This window comes from Zingiber officinale, chromosome 9B (genome assembly GCF_018446385.1).
Source record: "Zingiber officinale cultivar Zhangliang chromosome 9B, Zo_v1.1, whole genome shotgun sequence".
Lineage (NCBI taxonomy): Eukaryota > Viridiplantae > Streptophyta > Magnoliopsida > Zingiberales > Zingiberaceae > Zingiber > Zingiber officinale.
The window spans coordinates 94,270,574-94,292,270 of record NC_056003.1 but is presented as its reverse complement, the minus strand read 5'-3'; the positions used below and the strand labels follow the sequence as shown (position 1 = coordinate 94,292,270).

Sequence of the window (21,697 nt, the reverse complement as noted above, 5' to 3'; positions counted from 1 at the left end):
CAGCATTGAACCTGCAGCTTCCAAGTAAGAATACCTCTACTCTCTTTATTGTTCTTGATTTCTAGTTACAGTTTATGTTTATATGCCTACTGCTTGTTAGTATGTGATAGTTTTAAACATGATATCAGTAGTTATATAATTGTAATTACCTTAGTTATGTTATGTTCTCTATGTCATTAGAAATGTCACGAGGACGCCCAGCTAGAAGGGCACTAGCTACTGAGCCCCAGCAAGAGGTAGGCAGTTCAGTACCTCCTCCAGACCTTACAGCGTTAGTGGCTCAGTTACAGCAGCAGCTAGCTGAACAGCAATAGGAAATAGCCACCTTAAAGGCCAATCAGCAGAGTACCCCCACAGTCACTCCGGAACCGAATCTGACGACTCCAGAAGTCTTAGAGGTTCCACCAGCCCCACCTACAGTGCCAGCGCCAGCACCAGTACCAGCACCAGTAGTTCCAGCAGCAGAGCCAAGAAAGGAAGCCTATCTGATCCAGTGGCAGCGAGTCAAGCCAGAGAACTTCTCAGGCGCTAGTGAACCATGGGATGCACAAGCCTGGTTCAAAACACCGGATAGCACGATGGAACTTCTGGACTGGCCAGAACACGAGAAGGTGAAGTGTGCCTCCTTCTGCCTGACAGGAGACGCACGCATGTGGTGGGAAAGAATCAGAATGAAGCGCCCAGTGAACCAGATGTCGTGGGCTGACTTCGAGAAGGAATTCTTCGAGGAGTTCTTTCACATGCGGGTTACAAACCGCCACTACGACGAGTTCACTGAGTTTCGTCAGGGCAACCTTTCAGTTGAGGAAGCCGTGAAGAAATTCAACAGGTTGGCTCGTCTATGCCCAGAGTTAGTCAGCACAGAGAAGGAACGAATCCGGTTGATGCTCAAGATGCTGAGGCCAGAGATAGCAGTGAACGTGGCTGGTGGCATACATAGGCCACAAACCACAGAGGAGTTAGTGAGCAGTGCCTTGACCACAGAGCATTACCAGAACAGCATAAAGCAGCAGAAGCAAGTCTCCTCAGAGTCCAAAGGCCAAGGAAACTCTCACACTCAAAAACAGCAAGACCACAACTCTAACTGGAAAGGGAACTCCAACAGCAAGCGCAAATCAGGGAGTGACCCAAAAGGAGGACCATCTAGCAAGCGACCCAGTTATCCAAAGTGTACTACTTGTGGGAAATTCCACCCAGGGGTTTGTCACAAGGGCACATGAGGATGCTTTGAATGTGGACAAGAAGGGCACATGGCCAAGCAGTGCCTGAACAAGACCGGTCTTCCTCAGCCACAGCAGATTCAGCATGCAGGCCAGCCAGCTCAGTTATATCAGATGCAGGCCGCTCTAGAAGGTCCACTTATCAGCCAGGGCAGATTAGAAGCCCCTCCAGCTATGGCGAATGCGAGGATCTACTCACTCACCAGAGGGGACGTAGCCAAAGCCTCGACAGTCGTCACAGGTCAGATTAGCATTTTTCAGTATAGTGCTACTGTTCTATTTGATACTGGGGCAACCCATTCATATATAGCCAGGATGTTCTCCGAAAAGTTAGAAATACCCTCAGAAGTACTCAGTGGTCAGTTTTTGACGGCACTACCTTCAGGAGAGATCATGGCATCCACGCACTGGCTCAAAGCAGTGCCGGTCATCATAGCAGGCAGAGAGCTCTTTTGTGATCTGATAGTGCTAGAAATGACCGACTATGACGTTATCTTTGGAATAGACTTCCTAATCAGATACGGTGCTTCCATAGAGTGTCGTAAACAGAAAGTCGTATTCCAACCCGAAGCAGAAGCACAGTTCGAGTACATCGGAGAACCAAAGAGAAAAGCCAGAAAATTTCTCTCAGCTATGAAGGCACAGAAGTTGATGGATTCGGGATGTATGGGGTACCTAGCACATGTAGTCAATTCCCGCCAGGACAAGGACCAACAGTTAGCAGGGGTCCGAGTTGTATGTGACTACCCAGCAGTCTTCCCTGAGGAGTTACCAGGCCTAGCACCAGTCAGGGAGATTGAATTTGAGATAGAGCTCTTCCCCGGCACCAATCCTATTTCTAAAGCGCCATATCGCATGACTCCAGCAGAACTGAAGGAACTTCAGGAGCAATTACAGGAGCTGCTTGACAAGGGCTTCATACGCCCTAGTTACTCACCATGGGGAGCGCCTGTACTGTTCGTGAAGAAGAAGGATGGAAGCATGCGGCTATGCATAGACTACAGAGCACTGAATCAGGTCACGATCAAGAACAGGTATCCTCTTCCCAGGATAGATGACCTGTTCGACCAGTTAAAGGGAGCAGTAGTGTTCTCTAAGATTGACCTTAGATCAGGATATCACCCAGTCAGAGTCAAGGAGGGTGATATACCGAAGACAGCATTCAGGACCAGATACGGACATTACGAGTTCGTAGTCATGCCTTTTGGCGTGACAAATGCTCCAGCTACATTCATGGACCTCATGAACAGAGTATTCAGAGAGTACTTAGATAAGTTTGTTATCGTGTTCATCGATGACATCCTTATCTACTCAGGAACTCAGGAAGAACATGCAGAGCACCTGAAAATAGTACTGCAGACACTTCAGCAGAATCAGCTATATGCGAAGTTCACGAAATGTGAATTCTGGCTTGATCAGGTGTCACTTCCTGGGTCACATCATCTCAAAGGATGGTGTCATGGTAGACCCCAGCAAAATAGAAGCAGTAAGTAACTGGAAGAGACCTAAGAACGCCAGCGAAATCAGGAGCTTTCTGGGATTAGCAGGATATTACAGAAAGTTTGTAGAGGACTTCTCCAGGATAGCCTCCCCACTGACAGCTCTTACCAGAAAGAATAGGAAGTTTCAGTGGACAGAAGACTGTGAGAACAGCTTCAGCGAGCTAAAAAGGAGATTGACCAGTGCTCCCATTTTGACTCTACCAGACAACACCAGCAGCTTTGACATCTATAGTGATGCCTCTAAGTCGGGACTAGGAGCAGTACTGATGCAAAATGGCAAGGTGATCGCCTATGCCACCAGACAACTCAAGGATTATGAGAAGAATTACCCTACTCATGACCTTGAGCTTACAGCAGTAGTGTTCGCTCTCAAGATTTGGAGACATTACTTGTATGGAGCTCAGTGCAGAGTGTATACGGATCATCAGAGCCTGAAGTACTTCTTCACTCAGAAGGATCTGAACATGCGACAGCGCAGATGGCTTGAGCTGGTCAAAGACTACGATATAGACATCCTCTACCATCCAGGGAAAGCCAATAAGGTAGCAGACGCCCTTAGCAGAAAATCCAGTGCTACCTTATTATCTCTTATAGCCATGTCACCGCCCCTACAGAAGGAGATCGTAGATTTCGGTCTCGAACTCATCGTTGGACAGCTCTCTACTATGACCTTAGAGTCTACCTTGCTTGGTGATATTCAGTCAGCTCAGGAGCAGGACCCTGAAATTCAGAAAATCAAGCAAGGGCTAGCAGAATCAGAAAGTAGAGAATTCAGAGTGTCCGATAGCGGGGTGTTGTATTTTGGTGACAGACTCTGTGTTCCCGATCAGGAGGAGCTACGGAGACAGATTTTAGATGAGGCTCACAAGACTCCCTATGCGATGCATCCAGGTTCCACCAAAATGTATCAAGACCTGAAGAAACATTTTTGGTGGCCCGGGATGAAGCGAGACATCGCCAGATATGTTAGCATCTGCCTCACCTGTCAGAGGGTCAAGGCAGAACATCAGCGACCAGGAGGAGTTCTGCAGCCTATACAGATTCCAGAATAGAAGTGGGAAGATATCTCTATGGATTTCATAGTGGGACTGCCCAGAACCACGAATGGTTTTGACGTCATCTGGGTAATAGTTGACAGGTTGACCAAATCAACCCACTTCTTAGCTATCAAGATATCTTACTCCATGGAGAAGCTAGCTCAGTTGTATCTTCAGGAGATCGTCAGATTACATGGAGTCCCACGAACCATCATCTCAGACAGAGACAGCAGATTCACATCACACTTCTGGGAGTGTGTACAGTCAGCATTGGGCACCAAGTTAAAGTTCAGCACAACATTCCATCCTCAGACAGATGGTCAGACGGAGCGAGTAAATCAGGTACTCGAAGATATGCTCCGAGCATGTACCCTAGATTTTAAGGGAAGTTGGTGCAAATATTTGAGCTTAGTAGAGTTTGCATACAACAACAGCTATCAGGCCACTATTGGCATGGCACCTTACGAGGCTCTCTATGGGCGGAGGTGTAGATCTCCAATCTGCTGGTACGAGAGTGGTGAACAGAAAGAACTAGAGCTTCAGACAGATCTAGTAGCAGATACCACAGCAGCTATACAGCAGATCCGCCAGAGGATAGAGACAGCTCAGAGCCGCCAGAAAAGCTATGCTGATACACGGCGCAGACCCTTAGAGTTTTCAGTTGGGGATTCAGTGTTCCTCAGAGTAGCTCCCATGAAGGGAGTAATGCGTTTTGGGAAGAATGGCAAGCTAAGTCCTAGATATGTGGGACCATACCTTATCAGCAGAAGGGTGGGCAAGGTAGCATATGAGCTAGAGCTACCCCAGGAAATGTCAGCAGTTCACAATGTATTTCATGTCTCCATGCTGAAGAAGCATACCCCAGATGCCACCCAGGTGATTGAGCCCCAATCGGTACTGATCTGCGAAGACCTCAGCTATGATAGTCGGCCTATTCAGATAATAGACCGAGCTATTAACAAATTATGGAACAAGGAAGTACCATTAGTCAAAGTTATTTGGCACAGTCACACAGCAGAAGAGGCAACTTGGGAGACAGAAGCCAGCATTAGACAGAAGTACCCAGAATTGTTCTAAGTTCGAGGACGAACTTTTTATAAGGTATGGAGGATTGTAATGCCCGAAAATCCTCGAAACTGCATTATAAATATTCTATGATTTTTCTGGAATTTTTAGTTATTTTTCCGGAATTTTCCGAGTAGCAGAAGCAGCAAAAATAAATAGAACCGCAAAATAGCTTAGGCGGGAATCGAACCCGAGACCTATGGGTCCTATGCCTTATGGTGAACCATAGTAACCAGTTGAACCCAGCAGGGCCGTACTGAAAGAGAAGGGAAACATTTATATTTAAGTTGGAGATTGGGCCGGAATTATCACTTAATATAAATAGGAAAATTAATAGGGTGAAGAGTTAGTTTGGGTTTTTTTTTCCACCGTGAACTTTCCTCCTCACCCTAGCCCTCACGCCGCCCACTCTTCTCCCTCCTCCTCTCTCGGCGCCCAAGCCCAAGGACCATCGGTTCATTTTCCGGCGAAGACTCCAACACGAAAAAGGTTCTTCTCCGCGAGAGGAACGCGAAGACGTGAGCGGATCGTCGAGAAGTTCATCTCCACCGGAATTCTAGCGAATAGAATCGTAAGAAATTACGAACAGGAGGTAAGAAACCCCTCACTTGCAGTATAATAGCTCTGTTTGTTTGTTTTTACGCATTAGATAGCGATATGAAGATTTTTATCGGCACATAGCGTGAAACTGACCCTCCTCGCAGGTTTAGGGATTTAGTGAGCACTTCTAGATGGGCCGGACACGTAATCCCTCTTCAGTGGGGGGGGGGGGGGGGTTTCTAGACGTTGTCGGGTGCCTAGAAGTGGTCTCCCTAATAGAGGGGAGAGTTGGGGCACACTACGTGTTCGATAAAATAGCTAGTTAAGTAAAAATACAAATTAGGCATTTTAACAGCTCAGTTAAATGCGTTAGTAGCATTTAAATCAGTATACTAATCTAGTTTCAGCTTACATGGGACTACGGTCCAATGGGTGGGCTCCCACAGTCGCCTCTAGGTTTAGATAACCTAGCTCTAGGTTCAGATAACCTAGAAACAGCAAAATAAGCAATTAGTAGCTATATTCAGTATTTTATTTTCAGTGGCACTGTACTGGATTAGATATCCATTGGCCTGGCCCCCCATAGTCGGTCCCTAGGTTTAGATAACCTAGTAGCTCTACTAAACTCGGGACTTGCAACCCCGGGTCTAGTTAGAGATGCGCGCACAGCAAGTACAGTTGCCGGGCCCAAACAGCAGCATGATTACTATTTTCACTTATTATGATATTAGCTTTCAAACTCATAATCTAGTTATGTGATTTTAGTTTAAGATCAGCACTAGCTCAGTTTTAGTTTTAGTTCAGTTTTAGTTTCAGTATCATGCCCAGCTTAGTTTTCCCTGTGGATATGCATGATAATCCTATGTTCAGTTATGATTGCTATGTTGTATGCTTATATGCCATGCTTGTATGATACCATGCCATGCCATGCTTGCATATTCAGTATGTTTTTCAAATAGCATGATTTAAAAGCATAATGGCATCGTTGCATGTTTTTGTGAGGTAGATGGTTTCTTACTAAGCTTTTTAGCTTACAGATACTACTTTTCTTATACTGCAGATAAAGGTAAAGGAAAAGTGGACCAGTAGCGAAGGCTGGAGGTCAATGCAGATCAAGATGTGTGTGGAAGGAACTGGAGTAAAAGATCCTAGGGATCTAATCAGTTTTATTATGCATCAGGACATGTTAGCAAGTTTAATATATGAACTCTTAGTTTTTTTTTAGCATTTCATACACCTATTAGGCTTACGCGCCATGAACTAGTTAACCATGCACCCTATTATGCTTAGAACATTTCTTTTATGATGTTGGAATGTTATTTATTGTTGGTAGAGTGTTTCTTAGTCATTTTAGAACTTGTAATGAGATTGAGGCACGAAAAAAGTGCTGAAATCAGAGTTCCAGAAGCGAAATCAGAACTCTGATCGGTCTCCAGACCGATCAGAGTCTGAGGGTGCCACTGGATCGGCCAGCCGAACGATCCAGACGCAAACAGTATGCCACTGTATCCACCTGGATCGGTCAGCCGACCGATCCAGCGCGATACAGTAGCGACCAAGAGTATTCCAGGTTCCTGGATCGGTCAGCCGACCGACAGACATACCTGGATCGGTCTGCCGACCGATCCAGCCACACCTGGATCGGTCTGCCGACTGATCCAGGTGCGTACAGAAGCTCTAGAGAATTATGGATCGGTCAGCCGACCGATCCAAAGGTTTTTCCCGTGTCGGTTTCAGTGGACCGGTCCGTGGACCGATCAGGAGTCCGATATCAGGGGTAAACATCTCCCCTAGCATGTGTACAATCATTAGGTACATGTAGAACATTCAGTTTCAGCGTTCCCAGCAATTAGATTAGCAAAATTTTAATTAGCCCAGCTTTCCGCACAGTATAGCACAGTATAACTGTAGCGATCAACCTTACAGCCTAGTAGTAGAAGGCGGGTCATTACACTACTTCACCAAGTTCCTCCATGCCATTAAACTCCTTTATTTGCCTCTGATATGGATGAAATCGTGGTAGGAATCGTCTATGCCCAGCAAATGACATTTTCTTCCCATTTGGTAAGTGCTTTGCATAAGTATCCTCACCACATATTGGGCTTGCGTAATAACCATGTGTAGTACATCCACTAAGGTTACCATGTGCAGGAAAGTCGTTGATGGTCCATAAAAGAACTGCTTTAAGAGTGAAAACCTCCCTTCGATAAGCATCATAAACTCCATCAACTCCTTCCCACAAGAGTTGCAAATCATCAACCAGAACCTCAAGGTAGACGTCGATATCGTTTCCAGGCTGTTTCGGCCCTGAAATGAGCATCGTTAGCATGATGAATTTCCTTTTCATGTACATGTCCGGAGGTAAATTATATGTGGCCAGCATGATTGGCCAGCAACTGTAGCGACTACTAAGATTGCTGTGAGGATTAATTCCATCGGCTGCAAGTGCCAGGCGAATATTTCTTGCCTCACTTCCAAAGTCGGGCCACATATGATCCACCAATTTCCATGACGGTGAATCAACTGGATGGCGTAACTGACCAACAACTCTTGTGCTATCTGCATGCCATGTTAAATTTCTGGAAGTTTCTAAAGATTTAAACATGCGCTTAAATCTTGGTATGGGAGGGAAATATCAAACCACTTTGGCAGGAACACCTTTCTTCTCAACATTTTTCTTGGTTAGCTTCCATCTTGATAAGCCACATTTTGGGCAGCTTACGCAGTCTTTATATTGTTTCCTATAAAGGATGCAATCATTGGAACAAGCATGAATCTTTTCATGACTCAAAGCCAAACAACTCAACGTCTTCTTTGCTTCATAAATTGACGATGACAGATTGTGGTTATCTGGCAGCATGCCCCCAAAATCAGCTAGTAGATATGAAAATAGAGCATCACTCATCCCATGCCTTGCTTTGGTATTGTATAGTTTTACAAGTGTACTCAACTTTGTGTAACGTTTGCATCCCTTATACAGTGGCTTCTCTGCTTCCTCCAAAAACTTCATAAATGCTTCTGGATTTTCTGTATGGTTATCATACGCTGCCTCACACAAATTAACAGTTTCAAAATCATCATGACAATTATCAGTTGGCTCTTGTTTGACACTCGAATTTAATCTATCCTTCTCCGCAGCCTCACCATGCCAAATCCAATTCAAATAATTTTTACTGAAACCATTGAAGTAAAGATGCTCCCGAATCCACATAACCGCTCCCTTTTTAAGATTCATACATTTGCAACAAGGACAATGAATTAAATTGGGGTCGATATGTGGATTCTGCAAACAACTTCTAATGAATTGTTCCACACCCTCTTCATACTCTTTGGACCTCCTATTAAGTAAATCCAGGATTTATCCATTATAGTACAACAGAATCCCAAGAAACTTCTTCAGAATTATCGTGCTAAAATTATTTACCGCTAGCTCAATGTGTTCTTTGATCAAAACCTGAAGATACTACATATATGTTAAGCAAACGTTAGAGTAAGACTGCAAAAAGGTAGTCAAATTCATATCGAGCGCAGTTCCATATTTTATACTCATTCCAACAGCTGTCAATATTTTCTACTCATCATGAAGAAAAATAATGCATATTTTGTACAATATGTGGATATATAAAGAACGAAAGCATGGCACCAGTTGAATTTCCAAACACTTGTCTTTTGTCAACATGCACACTCAATCATTTGACATATGAACACTCTTAAATAGATTGAATCTATTGGGTTGTCAGCAATCCAGTGTCGGAGACCATTCAGCCTGATAGTAGTAAAAGAAAACCCCTCTAATTTCTGATTTTAAAGTTAGTTTTTCATAATCATGCTGTTGTGATTGTTGAAATTTGTGATGGAAGCAGTTTTGAGTTCGTTTAACCCAATTGTAACCAAATTTCTTGAAATTTATGGTGGTTATAAATTGTTCATGGATGGAGCATTTCAGAATGTAGGAGATATGCTGGGTTGCATTTGTACAAGTTGTGTGATACATTTTCAGAGAGCTTACACAAGTTTTTTTATTAGAACTTTTTGTCATCCTGAGGAGTTAGGAAAGGTTTGAGATGTAACTATAGAAAGTGTGAATAGTAATTTTATTTAGTTTTATTGTATTTTTACTCTCATATTTTTTTTAGCCAAAGATTTACTTTGAATTTTATTAAATTATTTATCTTAAGTGGTATCATAGTTAGAAATTGTTAAATTAAATTGTTGTATTTGTGCTGGATGAAGCAGTTACACATTTAATCTCAATAAGTGATAGCATAGTTAAGATTGTCTGATTCTGAAATGTTGTATTTGGGATCTTCATAGTGGATGAAACAGGTAGCACAAAGACAAATTATGTTAGGATGGTGAGAATTTACTATAACTATTAGTGAATGTTGTATTTAAAAGTTATTATCATCATCTACCTAGTGGAGAAAATGCTAAGCTATCTTATGCCAAAGAGAGTAGCAAATAATAGAGAGATGTAATCACTCTTTATCAAATTATACCTAGTGTGGATCGAGTATACAACACAAGGCATTAGATAGAAATTGGATGCATCTCTGTTTTATTTCAATCCATTTCAAGAGGACAAAGATAAAGTATCTGATCACATTTATATAAAGAAAGGAGGCATTCATCATCAAGATTTGAATAGGAGTGTAGTGGTCACCGAGAGAGCAAGGACAAAATAGAAATTATAAAGGTGAGTGTTCTAGCAATATTGATTTGTATATGAATGTTGATGGTTGCTTAGCAAATTGTCTGAACAAGGAAACAAAAACACACATTAGTTACATTAGTTTTTGCTATCTCATGGGAAAACAATCCATCTTCTATAGTTGATATTTAAATTCAACTGGTGCTATGCTTGCTGGCATTAGGAGGCAGGTATTTTTTTTTAAGAAAAATTAATACATGTGGAACTGAGATTTTGAGGGACAACTTGAAGGAGTAAGAGTACAACACATGTCTTACTCTAACTTGAAAGCATGCGTATTTTTAGGTAATGACCTCGTAAACATAGAGACTGAAAAAAAAAACAAAAAAAATTTCCAAACACTTGTCTTTGTTGGAAGAATAGCACCAATCCTACAACAAATTGGAGACCGTCTAAAACATGATTTTGCAAAATAAAGGAGGAGAAAAAGAAGAAGAATAAGAAAAAGAAATCGAAGGAAAGAAAACATACGGTATATCTCAAACATTTGCAACCTAAACCCTGCGTAAGAAAGTTCAAGTTGCCAAACCTTATTTCAGAAGCCCTAACGAGGAAACCTTCGTCTCTGTTCCCTAAGACTCCAAATCGGAAGCCCTAACGAGAGGGAACGGAGAGGACTGAAATGAAGGGGAAGGAAGAGGAGGTCCAACCTTATTTCGGCAGAGGGAAGCCCTAACGAGAGGGAATGGAGAGGACTGAAATGAAGGGGAAGGAAGAGGAGGTCCAACCTTATTTCGGCAGAGGGAAGTTAACGAAAAAGTGGGGGGAAATAAAAGTGGTCTCAAAATAAAAGTTAACTCTTGTACTATTACTTCGGAGTAAACACTAAAAATTTTATTCACGTCGTTACTACTTCGGTAGTCGAACAACACTTCTGAGGGATGAGAAATCAGAGAGGAAGACTGCTCGAGGAAAAGGCCAGAGTTGGATTCTAGTGAGTCAAAGTCTGGATGACCAGAGAATCACCCAAGCGACCAGACTAGCAGTCGAACAAGTCAACTCTGTCTTGACTTGTCCACGCTTGAATCAAGTCCAGGTGCCCAGACCACCTAGGGCTAGAACAAGCGTCTTTCAAGAACGTTGCTACAGATGTCGTTTGGAGTCCACGTTAGCAATACTCCAGACACCTGGATTGGTCTAGGCGCCTGAGTTCCAATAAAGTGTTATCTTCAAGCCGTCGCGAGCAGATAAGGTACACCGTTGTGGGGTCCGGACCAACTCCAGGCGCCTAGAGTTACCACATCAGCTAATGGGCAAATTCGACCAGTAGATTGTAAATAGAACCATGGTCCTAGGAATTTAACACAACACTTTCTATACTTCATTTTCAACTTTATTTTTCATATTTACAATTCGTGCTTTCAAACGCTATACAAGGCTTCTCCACCTTAACTTTGCTCGTAGAAGGAAACTTTGCTAGTGCTTACATTGCCTTGGATTAGCAACCTTCTCGATTGCAAACCAAGCAAATATCGGTAGCCTAGTTTTTCTTTATATGCATGTTCTTTTTATTTTTTAAGTGTTTGTATTGTTGGTACAGTATGGCCGACAAGAGGGGGGGGTGAATTACCTGTAAGACAAAAACAAAACCCCTTACTGTTCTTTTGACTTGTATTAGTAACACAATTCTAATTAAGCAACAATAATAGATGAAATAACAACTTAAAAGGAAAATAAGTAAGAGACTACGATTTTTACTTGGTTATAACTTAGGTGGTTGTTAATCCAAGATGATTGCAAATCTCTACTAAAAATGTCTCTTTTAATGAAGGCAGAGAAATCTCTTACACTCTTTGAAAAACTCAGAAAGTATCATCTCAACGGCCTAGGATTTTAGTAAATTGAGGATTGAAAAATGTTAATTGGGATAAGGTATTTTAACCAGTTCAATTTATTACTTCGACACTTTAAAATTATAAATTATATTTTAAAATTTATTATTCTATCAAATAAATATTATCAGGTAAATTATCATTAAAATTAGAAGTGCAATCATATTTTTTTAATATACAAAATCTAAAATGATATTTATTTTGTAAATTTTATAACCGAAGTTGAATAATCACCAAAGTAATCAACTTAAAATATTTTAAAAAATCAATATTTAAAAGTGGGACCGACAATATTAACTTTAAAAAAAAATCAATACATAAAATATTTATCGAATAAATATTATCAAGTAAATTATCATTAAAATTAAAGTTGAAATCCACATTTTTTAAAATCTAAAATCTAAAATCTAAAATGAAATTTAATTTGTCAATTTTATAAGGGAAGTTGAAATAATCACATGACTAATCAATAATAAAATCTATCAATAAAATTCACATAGTTGGTACTTGGGAGGTACAATGTTAATTTTTTTTTTTTTAAAAAAATCAATACTTAATCTTATAATAACTAATTTGAATAGATGTATCGGTTATTTGAAAGGATGTGTCAGGCAGATCTAACGAGAATAATTTATATAACGGCTGCATCAACAAGGTCTAATAATTACATGTGAAAAATGACTTATTTAAAAAGATGTATTAATTATCCAAATGAGTGTATGTATCTGTTAATGATTAATCGAAAGGGATATATAGCCAAAAAGTTGCCATTTTAAATGGTTCGACAAATAATTAGAGGTTGTCAATTATTCAAAAATGTGCCAACACATTCAAAGAGATTGATTATAGAAGTCGAAGATGTATGAAAGAGTACATAATCAAAGGATTACCTTGACTACTAGACTATTATATTAACCCAGAAGGAGTGACTCAATTAGAACCTAATTAAAAGATACATCAATAAATTAAATTAAATAGAAGGCAATCTCATTATTATCTAAAGAAGAAAAAGCTAGCTACCTTGGTAATATTCTAGATGATTTACTTACAAGATTTGCGCCCAAAGACAATTGAAAAGTTTAATATTTGTTAAATTTTAAAAAACCTTAGCTTCTCCTCCAAAATCTCAAATATATAATATTGTTTTATATTATCAAAGTTCGTTGGAAGGTTAATTAGATTCCACCTTGTATTAATTTTATTATTTAATTTATATATGCTATTAGATTTCTTTAATTAATTGTTTTTCTTTTTGCAACGCAATTCAACTTAAAAAAAAAAAAAAGATAGATAGTTTTTTTTTTTTTGCAACGCAATTCAACTTAACAGTACGTCACGTACAACATAAAAACGAGGCTAGCCACCATGCATGAAGCTAATTATTTATGCCTCGCTTCATTTTATTTAAAAACTATCCATGCATGGTTCGTGGTGAACCCAACTAATTCTTAGTCGCCATGGCGATCTTCCTGTTCGTGGGTTCATCGTTGGGGATGGTCCATACAGGGCTGCTGTAGATGACGACGTGGCCGTCGCGCTGCAGGACGAGGATGTACTTGCCCTCCGGGCCGTGGGTGCGGCTCTCCCAAACACCGTTTCTTTCATCGTTGAAGATGACGAGGTTTCCGTCGGTCTGCATGCGGGCGAAGCAGTTTTGGCCATCGTCGTTGGTGTTGGTGGCCCACAGTTGCTGGTCGTTGGGATCGATCAGCGCCAGGTTGCAGTCGGACTTCCGCATGATGAATTTATACCCCTCTTCGGTGAGGAATTCGTCGGCAAACAGTTTCTCGTCACCAAGGAGAACGTTGTTGGCCATGGAGGAAGGCAGGAAGAGGCCAAGGAAGAGAGCAGCAGAGAGCATGACAAGGACAGCCATGGTTAATTAAGCTATGGATATCCACTCACTTCAGTAGTCAAGTGATTGCTTGTTTAGAGTATCATGCAACGCCCATCTATTTATAGATGAGGAGGTAATTAAATTTACGGTACTTAAAACTCAAAAACAGTGTCACTTAATTATATTAATGGGAAAAAACAGTTTGAAGAATCATTGCGTACAAATTCTTAGTATATGGTCTTGATTATTCAATCATCGGTTCAATTTTTATCTGAGTAATTAAAATGGATCTATATCACTTGCTAAATAACTATCAGAATTGTTTTCCTTAAATTTATTTATTAAAATTGAAGCATTTGAAATTACTACAAATTAATGTCTCCTTCACTACAATATGACAAAAGGCGATGTGCTTGTCCCAGCACCCCCGTCAATCCATCTCTAGACAAATACAGAGGAGAAAAATTACGGATGACTACTAATCATTAGTACAAATAACTAATGTATGAGAAAGAGTACATGCTCTTGAATTTCAATCCTAAGACCTAATAGAACAACATCCTATATCTTAACTTCATCACCGCGCTCCGAGAGGACTCCTTCACTACAATAAAATTCATATCAAGTGGTTGTGCTGTCGATAATCAAAGTAAATAATTTATCATGGATTTGTAGAGTATGACAAAACTAGCTAGACAATAAATTAATGCCCCTTCACTTTAGGTTCTATTTGAAATGGGACTCATCTATTTCTAACCGTTCATAGAGATAAGATATAGAAAAAAAACACTTATTAACAAAAGACAAAAAGAATATATATATTAACCATTCATACTGATGCGATGCTTATGCTAGAGGGATGAATAACTTCAACAGCACAAACACAATATTAAGATTTTATTTAGTTCACAACCTCCCAAGTTGCTACTTCAAAACCTAATTGGAGCATTCTATCACCGATAAATCTTCTTCTTCTTGAATATCTTTCAGTTGCTACTTCAAAACCTAATTGGAGCATTCTATCACCGATAAATCTTCTCCTTCTTGAATATCTTTCAGAGATAGAGAAATCTCTTACAATCCTTATTCTTACAAATAATATTATAACAAGAATACAAATATATAAATGCAAATACAATAAAAGTAAACTACTTTACAAGAAACTTACTATGATCACCGATACAAGAGGTAATCATAGGGTACCACGTGGTTAAGGAGAAGTTAATAATCTTATTGAATTGGTGGTCAAAGTCAATAGAAGGTCGCTCCCCCGACTCCGCTCCACTCCCGACTCCATGCCACCCTGACTCCGTACTGTTGAAAATAATAGGTAGAGGAAAGAAATAATATAAAGATTTTTTGATCATCTTATTACAAAATACAATAGGCTTATTTATACAAATTATCCAAAACAATAATGAAAAAATTAAATAAGACATACAATCAAAATAATTATAAACATAGTAATATAATAGATTTGGAAATATTATTTTTCCTATTTGATTCATGTCGATCTTGATTATGTGCCAAATATAATAAATCTCAATTGATTGAAATCAATTAAAGATTATTACTATTATATTGTCATCACCCCTCGACAAACTCAACGGGAGTTCCTGAATGTTGAGTTTTAGTGCTAACTTGGTGAAATATTGTCTAAATAATGGCTTGATAAATATATCAGCAATTTGATCTTCCGTAGAGATGTAAGAAACCGAAAGTTGTCGAGTCGACACACGCTCGTGAACAAAATGCAAATCAATCTCTACATGCTTGGTACGAGCATGAAAAATAGGATTTACCGCAAAATAAATCGCTCTAATATTATCACACCAGATTTTAGGTGTAACGGTTGGGAATAAGTGTAATTTCGAAAGAAGAGATTGTATCCAAATAATTTTTGATGTTGCATTAGCGATAGCTTTATATTCAGCTTCAGTACTTCAGCGAGAGACTGTAGGTTGCTTCTTTGAAAGCCAGGAAACAAGATTTCGCTCAAGAAATATAGCATATCAACTAGTAGAACATCTATTTTCGGGAGATCCAGCCCAATCTACATCACTATAGGCAATCAACTCTCGTGAAGACTGACGATATAAAAGAACACCATGTAGAATAGTGTCTTTGGGCCTCCTGGATGACCTGGCAACCCGCCGAAAGGCTCCCACGAGCGGATGACGACGGGGGTAACGAAGCTGCTGATCCTGCGCACACTCAGACGAACCCCCCTCACGTTAGAGGCCAGAAACCAGGGAAAAAGTTTCCGAGTCAGGCCCTCCGACGCTTAAGTCAGGTACTTTTCCCCAGAAGAAACAGAGAAAGTAGAAAAAGTAAGAGACTGGTAAGAAATGACGAGTGAACGTACCTGCGTAAGGGACAAAGCATCCCTTTTTATACTGCAACCACCGTTTCTGGAATATGATGGGTGTCAGGGAATGTATGATGTCAGGCGTTGTCTAGCGGTGGATGACAAGTGGCATCTTCCTATAGGTCTAGGAAAGCATCAAAGTGTTGTAAGCCTCCGACCATTGACATATTCTCTGACAGGCAGTGATTATTCCCTGACATGTTGTTATGATTCCTTGACTTGTTTGTCATGTAGCGCCCGACCTCCTTCTTCTGTTATTTCTGTACCAACTCTTCCTACTTGTTGATCCCAACCTGTGGGCGCCAACTTGAAGCTATCCTGTACTGCTTTCTATTGGTGCGGTTTGTTGGAATGTATACTGAAAGCCTAAGCTTTGTAAACATTCATTATGAATAAAGAATCACATTTGGTCTAATTATCTACATTTGTTTGTAGTTGTTCATTTAATTTATATTGTAGATAACATAGTATGTGGTGTCACATACAGAAGATGATGTTATCAGTACCTTATAAATTATAAACAGTAACTCACGACCAGAATGGAAAGGAACAAACCATTAGAAGGTCGTAGTGTAATTAGGTATTAGTTTATCTTGACTATATAATTACACTAGTACACTCAGAGTGTATTGAGTAGGACCATTAGAGGTCGTTTCTTTTATACTGACTTTATAAAGGAACAAAGACCTCGGTTATTATGGAAGTGTGTGCTCTTAATCCTAATATAATAACAAGCACATATATTTGATATTTATTTCTTTAATTTATCAATGGGTGAGATTTAGTTCGATGAATCAATAAGCCCGATAAATTGGGAAATGATATCACTTATAGTGTGTGTTGTTGATTATAGAAGGAAACTGTGTCCTAGAGATACTAGGTTGATAATGTCCCCAAGAGGAGCTCATAAGGATTGTCATGTTAAACCCTGCAGGTGGACTTAGTCCGACATGACGATAAGGTTGAGTGGTACTACTCTTGGACTTAGACATTAATTAAATGAGTTGTCAGTAACTCACTTAATTAGTGGACATTCGATATCTTAAACACAGGGAGACTAACACACTCATAATAAGAAGGAGCCCAAAAATGGAATTTGGGATTGGTGCGGTAGTTCAATGATAGTTCTCTAGTGGAATGAATTATCATTGATAAAATTAAGTTGTGTGTTCGGGGCGAACACGGGATGCTTAATTTTATCGGGAGACCAAAACCAATTCCTCCTCTCGGTTCCTATCGTAGCCTCTTATTTATAGAGTTATATACCCACCTATACCCACCTTCTAAACCCACCCAATAGGGGCCGGCCAAGCTAGCTTGGGAACAAGCTAGGGCCGGCCTAGGTATAAAATTGGGTGGCCGGCCCTAGCTTGAACCCAAGCTAGTAGGGCCGGCCAAAATAAATTAAAAAAGAAATTTAATTTTAATTTTTATTATGTGGAAGATATATTTTAAAGAGAATTAAAATTAAAATATCTCTCTTGTAAAAGATCTACAAAAGATTAAAGAAAGAGATTAGATCTCTTTCCTTATTTGAAGATTGGAGAGATGTTTTATTTTTTCTTTAAAAATTATTCACATGTTGATAAAATTAAAATTATAGAAATTTCCTTTTATCAACCATGAAGAGATTTTAAAGAGAAATTTTATTTTTTAAAATTTCCGGAAACAAATTAGGAAGTTTTAATTGTTGATTAAAACTTGTCCTCTTTTGTTATCCAATGATGGCCGGCCACTTGAAATTAATTGGAGAAATTTTATTTTATTTCTCTCAATTAAATCATGTCAAGGAAATTAAGGAAAATTTATTGTAATTAAATTTCCTAATTTGCCTAGGCCAAGGAATATAAAAGAAGGGGTGAGGGTGCCTTCACAAGACACAACATCTATTATTCCTCTCCCTCTTTTGTTCCTTGGTGTGGCCGGCCAACCTCTCCCTCTCTTCCTCTTGTGGTGGCCGAACCCTACCCTTCTATTGGAGCTCTTGTGGTGGCCGGATACTACTCGGAGAAGAAGAAGAAGAAGGAGAGAAAGCTAGCATCTCTTGGAGCTTGGTTAGTATTTTGTTTTTCTTCCTTGGTGAAGCTTCCTCTTTGTTGGCCGAACCTAGCTAGGAGGAGAAGAAGGTGATTGGTGGTTTCTCGTCTCGGAAGATCGTTGCCCACACAACGTCCGAGGTTAGAAGAGGAATACGGTAGAAGATCAAGAGGTTTTTTCTACAAGGTATAACTAGTAATTTCTATTTCCGCATCATGCTAGTTATTTATGGAAATAATACCAAATACAAGAGGCTTACGTTCTAGAATTTCGAATATGTTTTTCGAAGTTGTGTTCTTTTGTTTCTTTCTTTTCCTTGTGATTTGATTGTTCCTTTTGGTTAACCTAAAGTTATTTTAGGAAATTAAATATTAGCTTTCTATTAAAGGTTTTGTCAAGTCGGTGGTGGTTGCTCCCATATCCAAGAAGGCCATGTGCCTCGCCACGTCAGTACTGGGAACCTTTTATGGAAATTAATATTTAATGGAATTAATAACTTAAGGAGACTTGGGTCGAACGTGTTAAGTTCCGCAGGAGATCCAAGTCAAAACCTAAAAGAACAAATAGATTAAGTTTTGGATCAAACGTGTTAAGTTCCGCAGGCGATCCAAAATTTAATTTAAAAGAACACATGGTAGCTAGGAAAAGGTTCAGACCTTTGTACAAAATTTTTGTACAGTGGAACCTATAGGTTTTCCGAGTAGCAACCAACATTTGGTATCAGAACTAGGGTTTTGCCTCTGTGTATTTGGTATTTAGTTTAATTATGCACATGTCATACATAATTTAGGCAGGATAATAGTAGGATGTGCTAACTTTGTGGATGCAGGATCCAACTATTATGACTTTTAGTTAATTATGTGTGTGATTGGACCCTTGGACATGTCAAGGGCAATTTATATGTGTGTGCATGATTGTATTAAAATACAGCAGGAGCTGTATTTAGATTTATTAGGATTTTATTTTTGATCTAGATACATGTACATTCCTTTTATGGAATATAGGATCAAAAATGTAAAATTCTATTTATGTCGCGGATCGAATCTTGCAAAGCGTGGAACCTTCTAAGGACCAGAGGCGCAGCGGAACTAGGAGCAAGATGGATGCGACAGTTAGACCCGGTGGCGGTGGCCAAATATGGCAGCAGCTTCGGATGACAACACACGGAAGACAATTAAAGATAAAAGCCATAATAGTTGAAAATTAGATTTTCTATTTATTGCTTTTATATTGTGTTGTGTGTGCATGTTAGTTTACAAGTTTAGTAGGCTAGCATAGTTAAAATTCCTCATTTATAAATAACTAAGTGGGAGAGGGATTTTTAAGTAAATCCCATGGTCTCCATTACTGGTTTGTAAGTGATGCAAACAAGCTTGCGCGTTGGCTCTGAGTGCCTTCCTCCATAACGGATGAGCTTGTTTGCGGATCACTAGAACAGACTTCCATTTTTGGATGACTATAGGAAGTTAATTAAGAGCGTGTGATCTTCCCCAACGGAAGGGACATAATCTTATTAATGGACTTAGTGTCAAGTAATGGTGTACACTTAGACACATCTAATAGTATCCTCCCCAACGGAGTCACTGCTATTATTTGTGTGACCTAATAATACCAACTATTAATTTTATTTGTCAAAAAGTTAGGTTGACAAGATAATAAAATTAATGGGTTAAAACCCTCCTTTTACAAATGATGAAATTGTATACGTCCACACTAACGTGGCATACAAAATTCACGGTGTTATGAGGTGTTGGTTAATTTAAAATAGTATTGTTTGAGGAATCAATATTATTCTAAATTTAGAGTTCTGACCAAAAGTTATTTGTGATTCTTAGGATGTCTTTCAACCCACTGTCCATCATACTTCAACAAAATAGACTTACTGGACCTAACTACATAGATTGGAAAAGAAACCTGGACATTGTTCTTACTGCTGAAAGCTATAAATTTGTACTGACTGAGCATTGCCCTGATGCACCTACTGGTGAATCTACCCAAGAGGAGATTGAATATCATAGGAAATGGGTAAAGCAGATGAGATGGCGCGGTGTTACATTTTGGCTTCAATGTCAAATGTATTGCAACATCAGCATCAAGATTTACCAACAGCCTATGATATCATGAACAATCTCAAGGAACTCTTTGGTCATCAGGATAGGGCTTCTAGGCAAGAAGCCATGAGAAAGATAATGACAGCCACCATGCAAGAGGGTACTCCTGTGAGGGATCATATCCTAAAGATGATGGCTTATCTGAATGAAATACAAATTCTTGGAGGAGAAATTGATGGGGAAACCCAGATCGATATGATTCTCCAAACGCTACCTAGAAGTTTTGAGCAATTCTGCCTGAATTATAATATGAATAAAAGGGTATATTCATTGGCGGAACTACTGACAGAACTTCAGGCAGCAGAAGGTTTGTTCCGTTATAATTCTTATATTCACTATGCTGAAAATGGTTCTACTTCTAAACCGAAAGGAAAGAAGAAGAAGAAACAAGTTAGCTCAACAAAGAAGGTGAATAAATCTCAGAGTACAGGACCTAAAGCTGGAGTGAAGAAGCCGAAGGGCAAGTGCTTCATCTGCAAGCAGTCAGGGCATTGGAAGGCGGACTGTCATCGTAGGAATCAAAACAACAAAAGTATATCTCATGCTCTGGTTGTTGAAACATGTTTAGCGGTGTTATCTACCAGCACCTGGTGTGTAGATACGGGAGCCACTGATCATGTCTGCAATTCCTTGCAAGGGTTCCAGGAAACCCGACGACTATCTGTAGGAGAGATTACCGTCTACATGGGCAATGCTACTTAGGTGGCGGCTGTTGCAGTGGGAGACGTCTACTTATCTTTTAATAGGAATAGAAATTTGGTTTCAAGAAATTGTCTTTATGTACCCAGTTTTAGAAACAATTTAATTTCAGTTTCTAAACTGTTTTTGGATGGATATTCAGTTTCCTTTAGTAACGATGTAGTTATTAAAAGAAATAAAGTGATTATCTATTCTGGTGCATTAGTTGGCAATTTGTATATTTTAAATCCAATTTCTTCCACAAAGCAAAACATGGAAATTTATAACTCATCTTCTAATTCTAATAAGAGAAAAGAACCTTCAGAAATGAACCAAGCATATCTTTGGCATCTAAGACTTGGTCATATTAATTTAAGTAGGATTCAGAGGCTTATAGCCGATGGACTTTTGAGTTCATTAGAGTTGGAAAATTTTCCAACTTGTGAATCTTGCTTAGAAGGTAAAATGACCAAGAGGTCGTTCAAGGCCAAGGGGTATAGAGCCAAAGAAGTGTTAGAGTTGGTTCACTCTGATTTGTGTGGTCCTATGTCTGTCCAGGCAAGAGGAGGTTTTGAATATTTTGTCTCTTTCATAGACGATTATTCAAGATATGGATACATTTACCTAATGCGCCGCAAGTCCGAATGCTTTGACAAGTTCAAAGAATACAAGGCTGATGTGGAGAAACGATTAGGTAAAAGTATCAAGACACTACGATCGATCGTGGTGGCGAATACCTCTTAGGAGAGTTTAGGAATT

At 39.5% G+C, this 21,697-nt stretch overlaps 2 protein-coding genes across 2 annotated transcripts; both read right to left on the bottom strand.

Annotated features, from left to right (window-relative positions):
• Positions 1–7,312: 7,312 nt before the first annotated feature.
• LOC122023176 lies at positions 7,313–8,575 on the bottom strand. Its single transcript, XM_042581260.1, has 2 exons — positions 8,023–8,575; positions 7,313–7,923 (listed from the first exon to the last, which is right to left on the bottom strand). Exons 1-2 carry the CDS (start codon positions 8,573–8,575, stop codon positions 7,313–7,315), a joined length of 1,164 nt encoding a protein of 387 aa, XP_042437194.1.
• Positions 8,576–13,348: 4,773 nt separating this feature from the next.
• On the bottom strand, positions 13,349–13,783 carry LOC122023175 (mannose-specific lectin-like). The gene has a single exon (XM_042581258.1). The coding sequence runs from the start codon at positions 13,781–13,783 to the stop codon at positions 13,349–13,351; it is 435 nt and encodes a 144-aa protein (XP_042437192.1).
• Between the last annotated feature and the right edge of the window lie 7,914 nt (positions 13,784–21,697).

Excerpts from the sequence above, each read along its gene's own strand:
- LOC122023176 (XM_042581260.1), bottom strand. The coding sequence starts at position 8,575 with ATGTGGATTCGGGAGCATCTTTACTTCAATGGTTTCAGTAAAAATTAT. Across the intron at positions 7,924-8,022 it reads GAAAAATGTTGAGAAGAAAG|ATAGCACAAGAGTTGTTGGT; the intron begins GTGTTCCTGCCA and ends CATGGCATGCAG.
- LOC122023175 (XM_042581258.1), bottom strand. The coding sequence starts at position 13,783 with ATGGCTGTCCTTGTCATGCTCTCTGCTGCTCTCTTCCTTGGCCTCTTC.